The 14,772-nt window shown below is 46.2% G+C and overlaps 1 protein-coding gene across 1 annotated transcript; it reads right to left on the minus strand.

Moving 5' to 3' along the window:
• Positions 1-3,428: 3,428 nt before the first annotated feature.
• Positions 3,429-11,959, minus strand: ADAMTS1 (ADAM metallopeptidase with thrombospondin type 1 motif 1). Its single transcript, XM_065862650.2, has 9 exons — positions 10,846-11,959; positions 10,126-10,472; positions 9,551-9,683; positions 8,988-9,155; positions 8,394-8,680; positions 7,957-8,143; positions 7,679-7,854; positions 6,674-6,849; positions 3,429-6,310 (listed from the first exon to the last, which is right to left on the minus strand). Exons 1-9 carry the CDS (start codon positions 11,360-11,362, stop codon positions 5,569-5,571), a joined length of 2,733 nt encoding a protein of 910 aa, XP_065718722.1. The 5' UTR covers positions 11,363-11,959; the 3' UTR covers positions 3,429-5,568.
• Between the last annotated feature and the right edge of the window lie 2,813 nt (positions 11,960-14,772).

A 14,772-nucleotide genomic window follows, 5' to 3' on the forward strand; every position in this document is an offset into this window, starting at 1 on the left:
GTTGTGACCATAGCACACAGGATTTGATCTCTGCTCCAAATGGTGGTTGTCAGGCATGTTTGCAATTGCACAGGATGAAAAGCTTTCCAGGTGTACAAACCCCAGAACAACGTTGGGCTGGTGCAGCAAAGCTGTGCAACCAGTTTCATAGCCAGCTGGTGAGCCGAAGCCAGACATTACAGTGGGGGTGTTTGCTGAGGCGTCTCGGCTATTCTTCTGAAGCTGCCTTTCTGAATTTCCTTAGGAGTATTTTCTTCTCCTTTCCCTAACCTAGCTAGTGGGTTAAGATATTTTGTGCATTTTTTTTCCCAACCTAGCCCATGGCACCTATTTGTCCTACAACGTTTGACAAAGCATATTGTTTGGTGTCTGCTTACCCACTTGCTATGTGACAATGATAAAAGAAAAGGTCTTGTTCGTTTTTCTGTAAAAGGTGTACCAGACTTTTACTGAAACATATACAATGTTCGGAGACATTTATTTGAATGAAAGCTGCTGTGAAACTGCAAATGAAGAAATCCATTTGACTCATTACAAGCTCTGTAGAGCTGCATTTCAGAAGGTGAAATACCAGCTTTGCTAATACCTGGTAAATCAGAGTGTTGTTCATATACATATCTCTGGGGCCCTGATTCTCTAAGTCAATGTCCTGACATTAAAATTACAGTTCCAAATATACTCAGGCAACCAATGACTCTGAAATGTAGGTATCAGCTGCTAAAGTATACAGCAGCTCTAGACAATTTCAGGATTTTTCCGTACCAGATACACAGAATGATTTCCTTTCTCTGGAATCTCACACCGAACCAGCTTCTGTAATAGCAACCAACCTTTCTCTGCTCTGAAACCACATGTATTATAAACAGTGGCAAAATTGTTATTTAGAAACACTAACATCTCATGTTTTTACAACAGCAATTGGACTAAAGAGAGGGGAACACAGGAGCTTAAGAACGCTATTGCATACTAGTTATGGTCGGGGTTTTTTGTGTAGGTTTTTTTTTCTTTCCTATTTACTGTTAATACAATTTCAATCAGTAAATAATATTTATGATTTTAACAGTGCCACAGGAAAACAGCTACTTCAGATTTTCTAACAGCACCTCTTACAGTGCTTACCCAGCATAGACACCACAATTTTACATCTAATCAGCCTGGAATGTAGTTCTCTGGCATAACTATTTTCCTCTTCACACCCCCAATTATCTTCTAACTTAGATGGTGAATTTTGAAGGTTGGTCTTTGGAGATTTAGCTGTCAGACTGGACTTCCGTCCAAATGCCAATCTCTAAAGCCATTGAAAGGCTGGGAAGAGTTTTTCCTCAGCCTCATGATGCCTGAAATGGCAAAGCCCTACTCACTACATTGCTTTCATTTGCCCCTTTTGTCAACAGGGAGACTTCAGCCTTACCAAGAACTGGAAGAACACTCAGCCTTGAAAGCAGTGAAACCAAGGCTGATAAAGGGAGACACATTTCATTCATTTAGACTCCCACCTCCTCCCACACCTCTGAAAATACTTGAAGATAACGGATTTCATCTACCAAGCCCACGCTACTCAGCTAAACCCATTTATCTTATGACACCAAAATGTTTTTTTAAAAAAAAGGCATAGCATCTGGCTTCTCTGAACTTAGGAGGAAGCCAGACAAACTTGGCTCCAAACTCGAGTGAGGTTGCCCTGAGCTGAAATGCTGTGCGCTGGAAACCTCCCACCCAACTTGCCGAACCTAATTGCTGAGACAACCTGGTTGAAAACAATGATCTCCATCTATGGTCCGAAGCCCACCTGGGCATCAGCGGAACTGGTGGCCCTGGCCCAAGGAGGGAGTGCCTGGGCTGGCAGAAAGCTCTTACGCTTACCCCAACACAAGCTCTGGTGCCACTTCTGCTGCTCAGAGCGTACCTGAGGAGGCAGCGGCCAAGTGTTGCGATTCCTGCTCACAGTAACCAATATGCACGCGAAAAGCACTTCACTATCCAGCCCTTTGTAATAAAAGCTGTAAATTGGTAGACTCATTGTGCAGGGGATATATTTCACTGTGATCTTGACTGCTATATAGCTAAACTATGTGCCACTGGGATTTTTTTTTTTGTTTTGTTTCCCCTTGCTGGGTCACCCAGAGCAGCAGATTTTCTTGCAACTTTGGGAGGGAAAAGTTCCATGATCGCATTGCTTAATTTATGCATTATTTGGAGCAGGTTCTTTATCACCCAGACCTATTAAAAATGGGATTATATTTCATGAACCATATTACTGTGTAACAGATGCAACTGATGAGAACTCATGATGAAGTCAAAGAAAAACATGTAGTCAGTAAACTATGACTCGGATATGCGGTCTTGGTCAACTGTGCTACAAGTACGGGTAACATGTTGACCTCCTGCTGTTATGTTTATGCTCTAAAGAAATGAATGCTGCCATAAGAAATGGGTTACCATTATAGAAAAAGTTTTTATTAGATCATAACTCATTTTATTATGCAGTAGTTTGCAAGAAAAAAGCTGCTGTTATTGCTATTTCTTATTGTAAAATACCGAATGTGTTTGATTTCCCTCACCCTCTCTGACTCCTCACTGAGCTCTAGTTAACCACGGAGCTGACTGATCTAATCTGGGTAAAATGGGCCAAAGCATTTTGGAACTAAAGAATGCTTCAGCACTCTTTGTTAAAAAAAAAAAAAATGGGGAATTCACTGTATTTGATTGGATTCAAATTCCCTTCAGCATGAAAGACGGTGCCTGTGAAACACCATTTTTCTCTCCCAAGAGCCTCCTTAAGCGCTACTGCAAGAGCTACATCAGGACCTTGAGCTTGCTTTAATTGATATAGGTAGGTCTGGGAGAAGCTATTTCCTTCACAGGGCTTCCTTAGCCTTGCCTTGAATGTTTCTGCTGGGATGATGAGAGCAATTTTGGGCAACCACCATCACCCAGCACTCTCAGGACCTCGCCAATTCCATAAATAACGGCAGGGTCTTGCAGTTTCAGGACTAGAGCTCCTTGGGCTCCTCAACAGAAAATGTCTCAGGCAACACCAACAGGTTAGGATATGAAATCTACAAGGTGCAAGAACAACAGTAGAAAATGAAAATAAAAAATGTGTATTTTTTTCTTTTGAAAATGTATGTATTCCTATTTTTAACCTCCTGTGGCAAAATACACGTGTAGATATACAGATATACAATTAAATAAAGCATTATTTGTTGTATTTATAAACACTTTAAAGTATTTATAAACCAGAAAGTGATTGCTCCCTCCTAAATAATGCTAGAAGTGAAATGTTCCCCAGTATTTTTGCACGTCAAAGACAAAGTAACGCTCAATGAAGTGTGACGTGATGAGAATTTTTCTGTGTGCTTTAGAAGGGCCAGGATTTTATCCATGGAAGAAAGTGGGAACTATTTCTGCAAGACAGAGTCCAAACATTGGCAAAGGAAGTTTTAATAGATTTTTACATGACACAAAGCCAAAAGTATTCATAAATGACTGATGTCTCAAATTCCATGGCAGAAGTCCTACTGAGTTCAACAGAAGATTTTCCCTCAACTGCAGTGGTCATGAGATCAGAAATGAAGGAGCAAAAAGCAGTTTCTTGATGCTTAGTATGTATTTTAACATTATAAAACGTGTTACCAACAGCGTTAGAACAGCTCATTCATACAGTACTTCTAATTAGAAAAGCATGATCAGGAGGCCCTCCAGAAACTTGTGAGGGAAACCTCTGACTGCTAGTTAATGGTTTTGAATTTTGACTGCTGCTTGCCCAGTAGGGTAAGGTTAAGTAGAGCAGGTAAAACTGCTACTTTTGTACGTATTTGGTTGGTTATAAACACCACTGACAGCAATACTCCCTCTGTAAGCAGTAATTAAAACCAGTGGCATCAGTCTAGTTGCACTCAATTTTTAATTTAAGATGAAATAACAGTGCTGAGCACCCTGTTAGTGGTTAAGTAATAAAATACAAAATTACCCCTTTTAGCATGGTATATGCCATTATGGGTAGGGTTTTCCAGCCCCCTTCACTAACACAGTCAATTAGTAGCCAAAGCTACCAGTCATCTTGAAAAATGTGGCTTAGCTTTTTTGTAACATTGCCTTAGATTCCAAGCTCTCTCTGCTCGATGGACTAGTTTTACTCCAGTGAAATAAAGACGCTCCATTTCCAAAATTTATAGGGTTCATTTATTACCTCTAGTAACATATTATACTGTATAAATACTCTATCCTTGTTATATGTCCTTTTAAAAAAGCGATAACTTAGAAGATCACATTAGACAAGAAGTATAAAAATAAATATGTTCATTATATGCATTTATTACAAATTATAACCCTTCCCAGAAGGGAAAGAAATATAAAATACTTATGAAGTATATAAAATCTATAGTAATATATTTTACTATATACATATGGAAAGCCATATTCTCTCATTGTCTATGAACTGGCACAAACTAATTATGTTAACGTTGGCGTATTGCTGTGGATGGACCTGCTATCCTTCAGCTTTGTCTTCCCGCCTTATCAGTGATTTGAGCACTTACAAACCCATCAGAGGCCACATAGGAAAGGTTCCCATTCCTAGCGGGTTTCTTTGATATATATATATATATATATATATTTTTAACCCAAATGCAAATAATTTCCTTCAGCTGGGGTAAGGTAAAAGATTTGAATGTGAAAGCATGACTCAATTGCTCACACGTGCCATCAGTCTGGTTGACATGACAGTAGGAACAAGCTCGAATCGGAAAAGCCAGTGGAACATGTGCGGAAGGCACAAAGAGCAACTATTCAGAGACGCTACCTGCTCCGTGAAGACTTCCACTTTTTCTAGCCTCTGGATTCCATATGTCACCACAATGGCATCGGAGTGGATGAGAGAAATGGACAGGCACATTGGGATGACATAATGATACTAAAAAAAAGTGACATTCTAGTTATTTGTTGAGTTGACTGACTGGTTCTTGATATTTCTTACTCTTTACAGGTAGAGAATATGGCTTTATTTTTATATAAAACTATTCTCTGAAACAATAGCAGCCATGAATGACATAGTTAAAGCTCCTTTTCCAATCCTGTTTTTGCCCTTTGTGAGGTAGGTAAGCCCTGACCAATTATTTTAAGCTATGGTTTCCACTCCCTTTTCCCTCCCCTTCCTACTCGTGGGGACTTGATCAGTACCACAATATAATTCCAAAAGAAGAGAGAAATAACCGAACCCCAAAATGTTTGCTTAAATGTGTTTTGGCCACTGCTCATGTTCTGTTCAATTTGTAACAGACTTAAAAAAAAGCAATTTATAATGCCCTTGGGCCTCATCTGCTGAAGATGAGTGAGTGACATGGGTCTGCTAGCCTATCAAATTTACAGTTGGCAGGGTATTTTTAGGATGCAATGCCAATTAAAGCTATTTGCACTGTCCCACCTCAATGGATCCTCACCATTAATTTTGTCTGCAAAAACATATGCGCTACCTCTAGCCCTCTTTTTTTTTTTTTTTCAGTGCATTGTTCTGAAGGAAAAAAATAAAATAATAATTAAAAAATTAGCTTTCCCAACTTATACTATTTAACTGCAGTCTGTAACATTGCAGAAGTCTATTAGGTGTTTCGGTTTCTTGGAAGGCTCACAGCTTTCTTGTGGCAGCACGCTGCTGTCGTAGGAAATACATTTCAACAACCTCTTCTTGAAACCTTTCCCGCACGTCTTAGAGCAGGGTGACCAGTCTCCCAGCTGCCACTGCGGGCAGGGCACATCGGCACAGGGACGGATGTCGCTGGGCTTCAGCTCCCGGGCACAATCAGTGGCTGGTCGCCCCCGGGGGTCCCGGCACTCCACTGCCCGCCGCTGCCAGCCCGAGCCACACGACTTGGAGCATTCTCCCCACTCCTCGATGACCCACTCGGACGAGATGATCTCCCTGATTGCGTTGAAGGACTCTTTCTTTCTACTGGGCGACTTCTCCGAGCTAGGCTGCACGGGTTTCTTCACGAAATAGGTGAACTTGATTTTGGGCTGTGGCAGGTCTCCCACTGTGAGGACCTGGATGGTCAGAGGTTCCTTCAAAGGGCTGAAACTGCGGATCCTCTCCAGGGCAGCGGAGGAGCCACTGTACCTCAGCACGCTGCCCTTGTAGGTGATGTCCTGCTCCAGCGTCGACAGGGTGTAATCACCGTTGAGGATGTAGGTGCCATCTGCGGCTTTGATGGCGAGGAAGCTGCCGTCGTGTCTTGCACCTCTGTGGTTTCGCTGCTTCACCTCTATGTTCGTCGCCCCGGCCGGAATAGTGACAACGTCGTGGTAGCCAGGTCTGCCCAAGAGAAAAGAGAGAGACTGAGTCCTCCACTCTTCTCTGCAAATGGGGAGAAGCTGCCCAGCAGAAGACTGAATTTCATTTGAAGCCAAAGCATTTAAGCTCACGAGCTGCTGACCTAATTGAATTAATGGATTAAGTGATTTCCAAAGTCACATCCCACATTATTGCTACGGCACAGGTGTACCTGTGTGGAAGTGGCTTCCTTTTGCAGGGATGTTATCTTCAGTCAGAAGGCTGTGCCAGATCAAATCTCAGTTCCAACAATAAACTGGGGAAACACCTCTGCCTTGGAAACCCAAAGCTTACACCCACAACACATTCACCAGAACAAAATAATAGCAGCCGTTATATACTCACTTTGCTCTAACAAGTGTGCCAGACACTTTCTTGCAAGTGGATCCATTGCCACCGCAGATACCGCATTTGTCAAACTTCTTATTGGATCCTATCATACGGTCACAGCCAGCCTTTACGCACTGTCCCTGGACGCAGACGGAGGTGGAATCGGGGCTGCAGGGGGTACCATCCACAACCTTTGCAGGAAAAAAGCAGTAGGGTGTTCGATTAGAAGACGCACATTACTTTGAAATTGCATAATACAGAGACACACAAAATATGGACAGGTGGAAGACCTGCAGCACCAGGTTTTTGAAACCCCAAACCAAAGAAGCCCATAAATAGTTGGAGGTATGTAGTGCTACTTCATCCCACTTGCAAAAATGATGCCACAGTGACAGGAAAAAACAACCAATTTCATTTTCTGATAACACCCCCCTCAAACCCCTCCACCCACAAAACTTTCATATAAATAAATAATGTTATTTTCTAATGTCACTAGATGGTAGACAGTAGTCATGTCCTCAAAGTACAGGACCAAAATTGCTTTCAATGGTGTTCGATGTATCTTTCATTTCTAGGACTACTGCTCTACAAAAAACATCTGTGTCATCGCCCTGGTAGTTATTGGCTCTCAACATCTTATGACAGTTCAAGTAGCTATGCAAAACGAACATTTTTCCTTCTGTTTATTTTAAGCTGTCAGCATATTAGTAACTGGTATGAGAAAGCACCAAAGTTTTGGCAAAGAACCTCCACAGGTTTCCAAATGTATGTCAATGTAATCAAACTGGTGGAGGAGAGGAAAGTAGGGTGGAGTGTAACTGGAAGGACTGTGCCAGAATATTTAAAGCATGTTTGCACTCATCAAGATGTACACGTAGGAAGAGGAGAAGGAAAAATCTAGTTTATATACAAGAAAGATGTAATTTTGGATTTCTATGCTCCTTGACTCTTAACTTCACATAGTTAGAGGAAAAAAATTCCTATTCATGATTAGATAGAAGACGTATAGTTTTGAAATACCTTTGGTTGTAAAACGAAGAAGTATCCTGTTCCTTTTGCTCGGCAGACCAGCTTGCATCTGTCTTTTGGAGAAACACCGGCAAACTTGGGTGTCCACTCCACCGCAGGTCCGCTTCCAAAGGGAGACTTGGAAAACTCATTGTGCTTTTCACATTGTTCCTCCCTAAAGGTTTTGCCTGCAGGGAGAGGAGAGACAAGTGGACATTAGATCATCTTCTGTACATGTTCTTCCTCCACAAGATTTCTTTCCTCAGCCTCAAAAATGGGGAGAAGATTACCATTGTTGTCCGGACAGTCCTCGATGTTACATGATCTGTATTGCACCCGCTTCCCTTCACAGTATTTCCCCCCGTTCCTCGGGACAGGGTTGTCACACTCCCTGAAGGAGTACTGCACTCCACCACCGCAGGTCCGGGAGCACTCTCCCCATGCCCCCCAGGAACCCCAGCTCCCATGCACCGGTGTCTGGAACGACAGGTAAAAGCAGAACAAAAAAGTTAATACAGCATACACAAAACAAAACCAAGCCACAAAATCCACAATCTTTCCCATTTTTATCTAAACCATTTGTGAAAAAAAAAAAAAGCTCCAAGTTTGTTTTATTAGCCACCCGCCTCCATTTATTTAAGCCCTTTGAACAGATGACTCCCACCGAAGCATTACCCATGCAACTCTGCAACCCAGGATATATTCCAATTTTTTGTTTAGTACTTACATCATAATGTTTCTTCTCAGTTTTATTCACACACTTGCCATTCATGCACCACTTCCCTTCCCCGCAACTGGTGCCATCTGCCCAAGGGAAGTGTTTGGTTTGGCACACCAGCAGTCCTCCAGAAGTGCCAGTACACCACAGCGTTGTACACGTACTGGCTGCATCAGGGCAGTGCTTGGACTCATCTCCAAATGTAAACTGGCACTGTCTGTTGGCATCGTACAATGTGCCAGGCAAGTCAGAAGGAAGCTGGATTGGTTTGTGGGGCTTGTCCAACAAGCACTCACCTGAAAAGAAAGGGAAAAAAAAAAAAAAGCAGATGATGCTGTCAATGAGTTCAGTTGCAAAAGGGAAAAATATATTTCCAACTCTGGAACTGCATTTGCTTTGTAACAAAAGTTTTTGAGCCAACTTGTGCCACCATTCTTGTAAAACTAAGGGTCTTCTAAATTAATTTGCAGGATATAAAAGGTTAATTCTATACTATAGCAGAAAGCACTCTTAAGAAAAAGAAAAAAAAGAAGAAAAAAAAAAGCAAAGCAGTGAAACCCAAGAGCTTAAACGCCACATGAATGGAAAGCTTAATAATCTCACCATGACCGTTATCCAAAAATGTTGTAATCATGTAGGCACTACATGGAGACCAAGGCTGGCTGCGATCCAGATTGGAAAGCATAGATGCCATCATGTGGAAATCCCGGCTTATTCCATTTATACCGGCACACTGCTTTGCATCGTCATGAGGCATGTTAAACACGTGGCCTTAAAAAAAAAAAAGAAAAGAAGTTCGTGATTCTAGGAAGCCTGTCCCATGCATCACCAATACTACTTTAAATATCACCCTAGAGCAGCTCATAGCCTGCTCTTGAAATAATGACCTGAATCTGAATACTGCCAAGCTTTAGGCAGATGGCACTGTATCTTCGCTCCCCTCCCTGGCTTCTCACACGCTTTTTTTCCTGCACTCCAACACGCAGCACTCACAGACAATGCCATGCAGACCACAATTGCTTCCCACAGCTCAGCCCTGCTACAATCAAAGCTTTGCCTCCTCCCGAATGCTGCAGGGAGCCACGCGGGCTGGGCAGCTCTTTGCTTTACGGCATTGAGCTGGCTTCAATTAACTACATGAAATCGCCTTTCAGAGTTTCAATTACCTAGTTCGTGTGCTGTTGTAAAAGCAGCCTGTAAGCCATCGTCTTCTATGATAGAGCAACTGCGGTTTAGATCACAAACTGTTCCCACATCAGCCATCCCAAGAGTATCACATGTCTTGGCACCGCAGAGGTCCTGTAAAAAAAGGCAGTTTCATTATTAATCGGATCAGAGACTTAACCTTGGCAAGAAACATCCAGCCCTGGCAGTCTGCCTTCACTTATGGAAAGAGCATAAATATTCAGCACTTCAATGGGTATGATGGCAAAAACCTGTCTTTGGAACCTACACAAGTGTTACAGGTAGAAATAAAATGCATAATTTCCACACTAAATCTGCTAAAAATATATGGGGCAGAAATATGTTGCACATACTGTGAGTTTCACCTGAGACAGCGCAAACAGCAAAGTAAATGACTAAATCAAAAGCAGTTCATTTCATTTTTAGCCTACTTTGCTGAAGCTGTCATGACACAAGACTGCCTCTGAGTGCTTTTTCAGAGGTCTTCTGGCAGAATGGTCCTCTAGGGGTAGGGAGCAATGAGCGTGGGCATGGATTTGACCTCTGTGTCCCTCACCTGCCTGGTGAAGAGGATTGCTGTGTCGTAGTGCTCGGCATGCCGGTCACTGGGTGGGTTGTGCTGCCTCTGCCAGCTGCAGAAGTTTCTCAAAGTCAGGGCTGCGTTGGAAGAGATATCAGGTCCCTTCCGCTCCTCATAAATGACCATGATTTTCACCACCACGAGGCTGATGGAATTGCGGATACTAGGGTGCTTGTACAGCTTGGCTGCCACGGAGAGCAGCGTCAGGAGATAGTGCTTCAGCCCACTGCCGTGGAACTCGGCCATGGACTGGTCAGCTACCAGCATGGTCTCCACATAGCGGGGGCTGGACACGAACCTCTTCTTTCTTCTGTTCCTCGTTTCTGCATTAAAAAGGGAGAGGCAGAGGCAAGGAAAGTGCATGTTAGCATCGGAAGAGAAAAACCGCTGCAAGAGACCACCGTATGGAACCCAAACTCCACTGATACTCAAGATTTTCACCTAAGGGATGTACCGCCGTGCCCGGCTGCCGCCCCCAAAACTTCTGCAGCCTCGGCCGAGCAACTCCTCTGAGTCGCCGCCGGGCAGACGGGCGACAGCCAGACCGGCACCCAGGCGGGAGCACCCCCGGGTCGGGGCTGAGCGAATGCACCGTCCGGGACCCTGCAGTCAGCCCCGTCGGGGCGGGGGCGCAGACAAATACCCCGTCCCTCCCTTTCCCTCCCAGCGGAGGGCAGCGCGGCGCCCCGACGGTACCTGCGTGTCCGGCGGGCTCCGGCTCCGGCGCCTCCGCCCCCGTCTCGGCCACGGCGCAGCGGGCGGCGGGAGCGGCCCGGCGGGTCCCGCGGAGGCGGAGGAGGTGGGCTCCGCCGCGGTGCGCGGTGCCGGGAGCCGGCTGGATGAGGTATTGGCGACCCCGCAGGGAGAAGGCTCCGCGCATCCCCGCGCAAAGGCTGAGGGCGGCGGCGGAGCTGGGGTCCCGGTTGACGGTGCCGGAGTAGAAGCAGCGGGAGAGGTCGTCCTCCGGCGGCGGCGGCGGCCCGCCCAGGTACTGCAGGGTGAAGTCCGGGGCCAGGAAGCTGCTGTCGGGCTCCAGCTCCAGCGTCAGCCGCTCCCCGAAGGCCTCCAGGCGGAAGCGCTCCCGGCCGCCGGCAGCGCCCAGGCGCCGCGGCACCACCAGCGCCTGCCGCTCGGCGGGGCGCTCGGCGCTGCACAGCCCCAGCAGCGCCGCCAGCACCGGCACCAGCACCGGCGGGCGCCCCCCGGTCCTCATCGCGGTCCCTGAACTCGGGGCGGGGGAGGCTTGTTGCTGTGGCCGCTGGCTTAGCGGAGCCCTTTTTATTTATTTATTTGTTTATATTTTTTAAAAATTAATTTTTTGTTTTCAGGTTTTGGGGGGTCTCAGTTTCTCTTTCCTGGCGGAGGGGCAGGGAGAGCCGGACGAGTGCCGGGTCCCGCGGTCACTGAAGAGGTGGTGTCGGCTTCCCCATGTTCGGGGCGCGGCGGCAGGGAATGAGGGTCTGCGAGGGGAGCAGCCGTTCCCTTCTGTCCGTCTGTCTGTCCTCTTTCCTCTCACTGCCGGTTCTCCTTCCCGCCGCCTCCTCAGCTCTCCCCAGCAGCAGCGGTCGGGGAGGAATCTCCGGCGAGTCTCCGCTCGCTCCTCCGGCAGCTCCGGCACGGTCCCGCCTGCACTTCCACGGCTTCGCGGGGCGGGGGGAGGCGAGCGCCGAGAAACCTCCCGTTCTTGCAGAGCGGAGCCGAAAATAGAGCGACCACCACCCCCAGCCCTCGGCTCCGGGCCGGCCGGGCCCCCTTCGCTGCGATCCGGATGGCTCCGCCGTGCGGGGTGAGTGCAGCAACCAGGCCGGCCGCTGCCGCCCTTTATGGGGTTTGCCCGGGCCGCCCCCACCCTCGGCGCGCCCCGCCGCCCCCCGCCGCGCCGCCCCTCGGCCGCGGGCCGCTGAGCTCACTGCGTGCGTAACGCGCCCGCGGGCGGCCCCCGCCTCCCCTTCCCCCCCACCAACCGCCCCCGACGGGGCGGGACGGGGCGCGGCGGGCAGAGCCCGGGGTCGGGCCTTGGCTGCCGGGCGGGGGGCAGGCTGCGCTCTGCCGCGGCGCGGCCCCTTCCCCCACCCCCGCGGCTCCCCCTTCCTGGGGCCCGCCCGGTGACGGGGGTGTCCTTCCCCCCGGGACCCCGAGGGTAACAGGGCTAGGCCCGCGGTTTGTGCGGGGCAGCAGGGGTGCGCCGCTGCCGTCGGCTCCGCGGGGATGAACGCCGCTCTTTGGAGCGGCTGGAATGGGCTCCGAGCGGCCGCCGGCCGGGGGCTCGGGTCTGTGCCCGGGGCCGGGGAGTGGCAGGTGAACAGCCCCGAGAGCTCCCGGGGGAGAGAGAGCATTCGTGGCTTTTCCTGTGCATTTATTTATATACATATATATATTTATATATTTATTTATTTAGATATTTATTATTCTTGGTTTCCACAGCCCTAATAGCTACAGTCAGCCGTGCACCTGTACTTCTGGGAAATGGTTCCTTTTTAAATTGCTTAAACAGAGGCATTTACGTAGGTGCAGCCAATATTTTCCTTTGAAGCCAATAACCAACCATAGTGGTACAGCTAATCCGCTTAATTCTTTATATGGAACACGCGATGTGCGCAGCCCGAGTAATACTTCCTTCTCCTTGTTGAGGCCTTTTTGGAGGATCAGGGTAAAGAACGGTGAGCAAACGTGTGAATGAAAACAGAAGCACTCTACCTGTTGCTCTCGGGCTTCCTAATCAAACAAAGGTGCTTCAATGTCAGTCAATGCCGCGTCTTACACGAGTGTGAAACTCAGAGGCTGAAAACAGATGTAGCAAAATACATCGTCCTTCTGACAGAGCAAACATTTATAAAATTTCATGTAGCCGCTGTTCTCTTAGGATAGAATGTCCCATTTATGCCACTAAATCTAAACCAAAGGGTTTTCTTTCTCATTTAAGCCGTGTCAGATAAACTTGGAGCTATGCTTCTGTGTCAACTGCTCAGCCTAATTGCCTGCTAAGTTCCAGTAGTACATTAATTTCCCATGGCATTCTGTAAATGACACAAGTTTAGAAACATACTTTTTTTGAAGTTGTGCAAGAAGACACACAAAAAGATGAACCCAATTTTCCAGCTGCGTATTCCACTAAAGTCCTGTTGTCCCACACAGTGATGAGCAAAACCAGAACTGGGCCTCAAATGAGGGATTTTCCTTGGTGTACAGCAGGAAATGCTGGACTTTTTGGCTTTGAGAGGCTGCGACTGCTGCCCGTTAAGATGTCAGGAGCAGAAATATCCATTCAGTTACAGCAGAAGCCTAATTTTTCACGGGAGTTGGAGACTAGTGCCAATCTCTACCCTTACCCTCAAGATCTGGTAATGTATACGCAACTGTGTCAGGCTTTTCCTAGGACAGAAAATTCACAACAAAAAAATGGTTCATTCATGTTGTTAATTTTGCGTTGCATATGATACATACCTAGCAGTTGTATGTATTTTGAATGTTTATAGGGAATTAGAAGCTTAGAAGTCTAGAAATATGGTATATAAAACTTAGAATTGAAAGGAAGGCATTTTTGTAATTTACTTTTGAACTGATGTTACTTTCAAAATAGTTATGCTTGCAAAAACATTAATTAAAAATACGAAACCTCCTAGTCTGTCAGTGTGATCAGTGTAGCGCATAGATCAGCAAGGACCAGCACTAGGACACTCTGGTATCCACCAAGAGGATGTTCACCCAGCCGCCTGGCGCACCTGTGTGATATTTTGCTGTTACTTTTTGGGTTAAAAATCTCTGATTTGAAAAGGTCCTGACCACCTTAAAAGAGCTTTTTTGGTGTGAAAGGCCTTCCCAGTGTTCCACCAGGTGGCACTCGCCTATAAAAATTTTTCTCTCGAATGCTTCACAATTCACGTTCTGGGTTTCAAACTACTCAGGTGGAAAAGACTTACATTATAATACTGTTCTCAACAGTTCCATGATTAAGAAAATACTTTTCCTGGCCTTTGCATAATATCCAAGAAAGTGTTTCAGTAAAGAACTCGGCAATTGCCTTGTTTTCCCTTCATTGCCAGTTGTGCTGCTGTGAAGACGCAGGCAGGCACGTAAATTCTTTGGGGTACGCAAACACAAATCGTGTTGTGAAGGAACATTTACAGAAGGCTTGCTTCCTCCCAAATGTGCAGTGTTACCACACACCATGAGTATAGTCTCGCAAGTGCTTAAATCTATTTCTGTGAATAACCCCAGTGAGTTTAACTGGATTATTTAAGACCAGAAGGCATGTGCATGCATACTCGCCACGAATGTCGTATCTAATCCATACCAGCTCCAGTCGTATTTTGTGTAAATCAAGATTTAGCAAGCTAAATCTACTGAACTTTTGCAGAATTTCACTTAGTGGAATAAAAACCTAGTAAAGGCATAAAAATTATATTTTTAATAAATGTCTGGTGCTTCTTGGAAAAAAAAATCACAAAGACACCAAAAAGTGTAATGCAGGGAAGCCACCAGATGGAGCTAACAGATCGTCATATTTTAGGCTACAGTGCAGGAACAGGTTTTTTATGGATTAGACCTCAGTGTTACCCGTACATGAACAGTGTTAACAATGGTGGATTTTTAATTTCTTTGCCAGTGTTTGTGTAAACTGCT

Source organism: Patagioenas fasciata, chromosome 1 (assembly GCF_037038585.1).
Source record: "Patagioenas fasciata isolate bPatFas1 chromosome 1, bPatFas1.hap1, whole genome shotgun sequence".
Lineage (NCBI taxonomy): Eukaryota > Metazoa > Chordata > Aves > Columbiformes > Columbidae > Patagioenas > Patagioenas fasciata.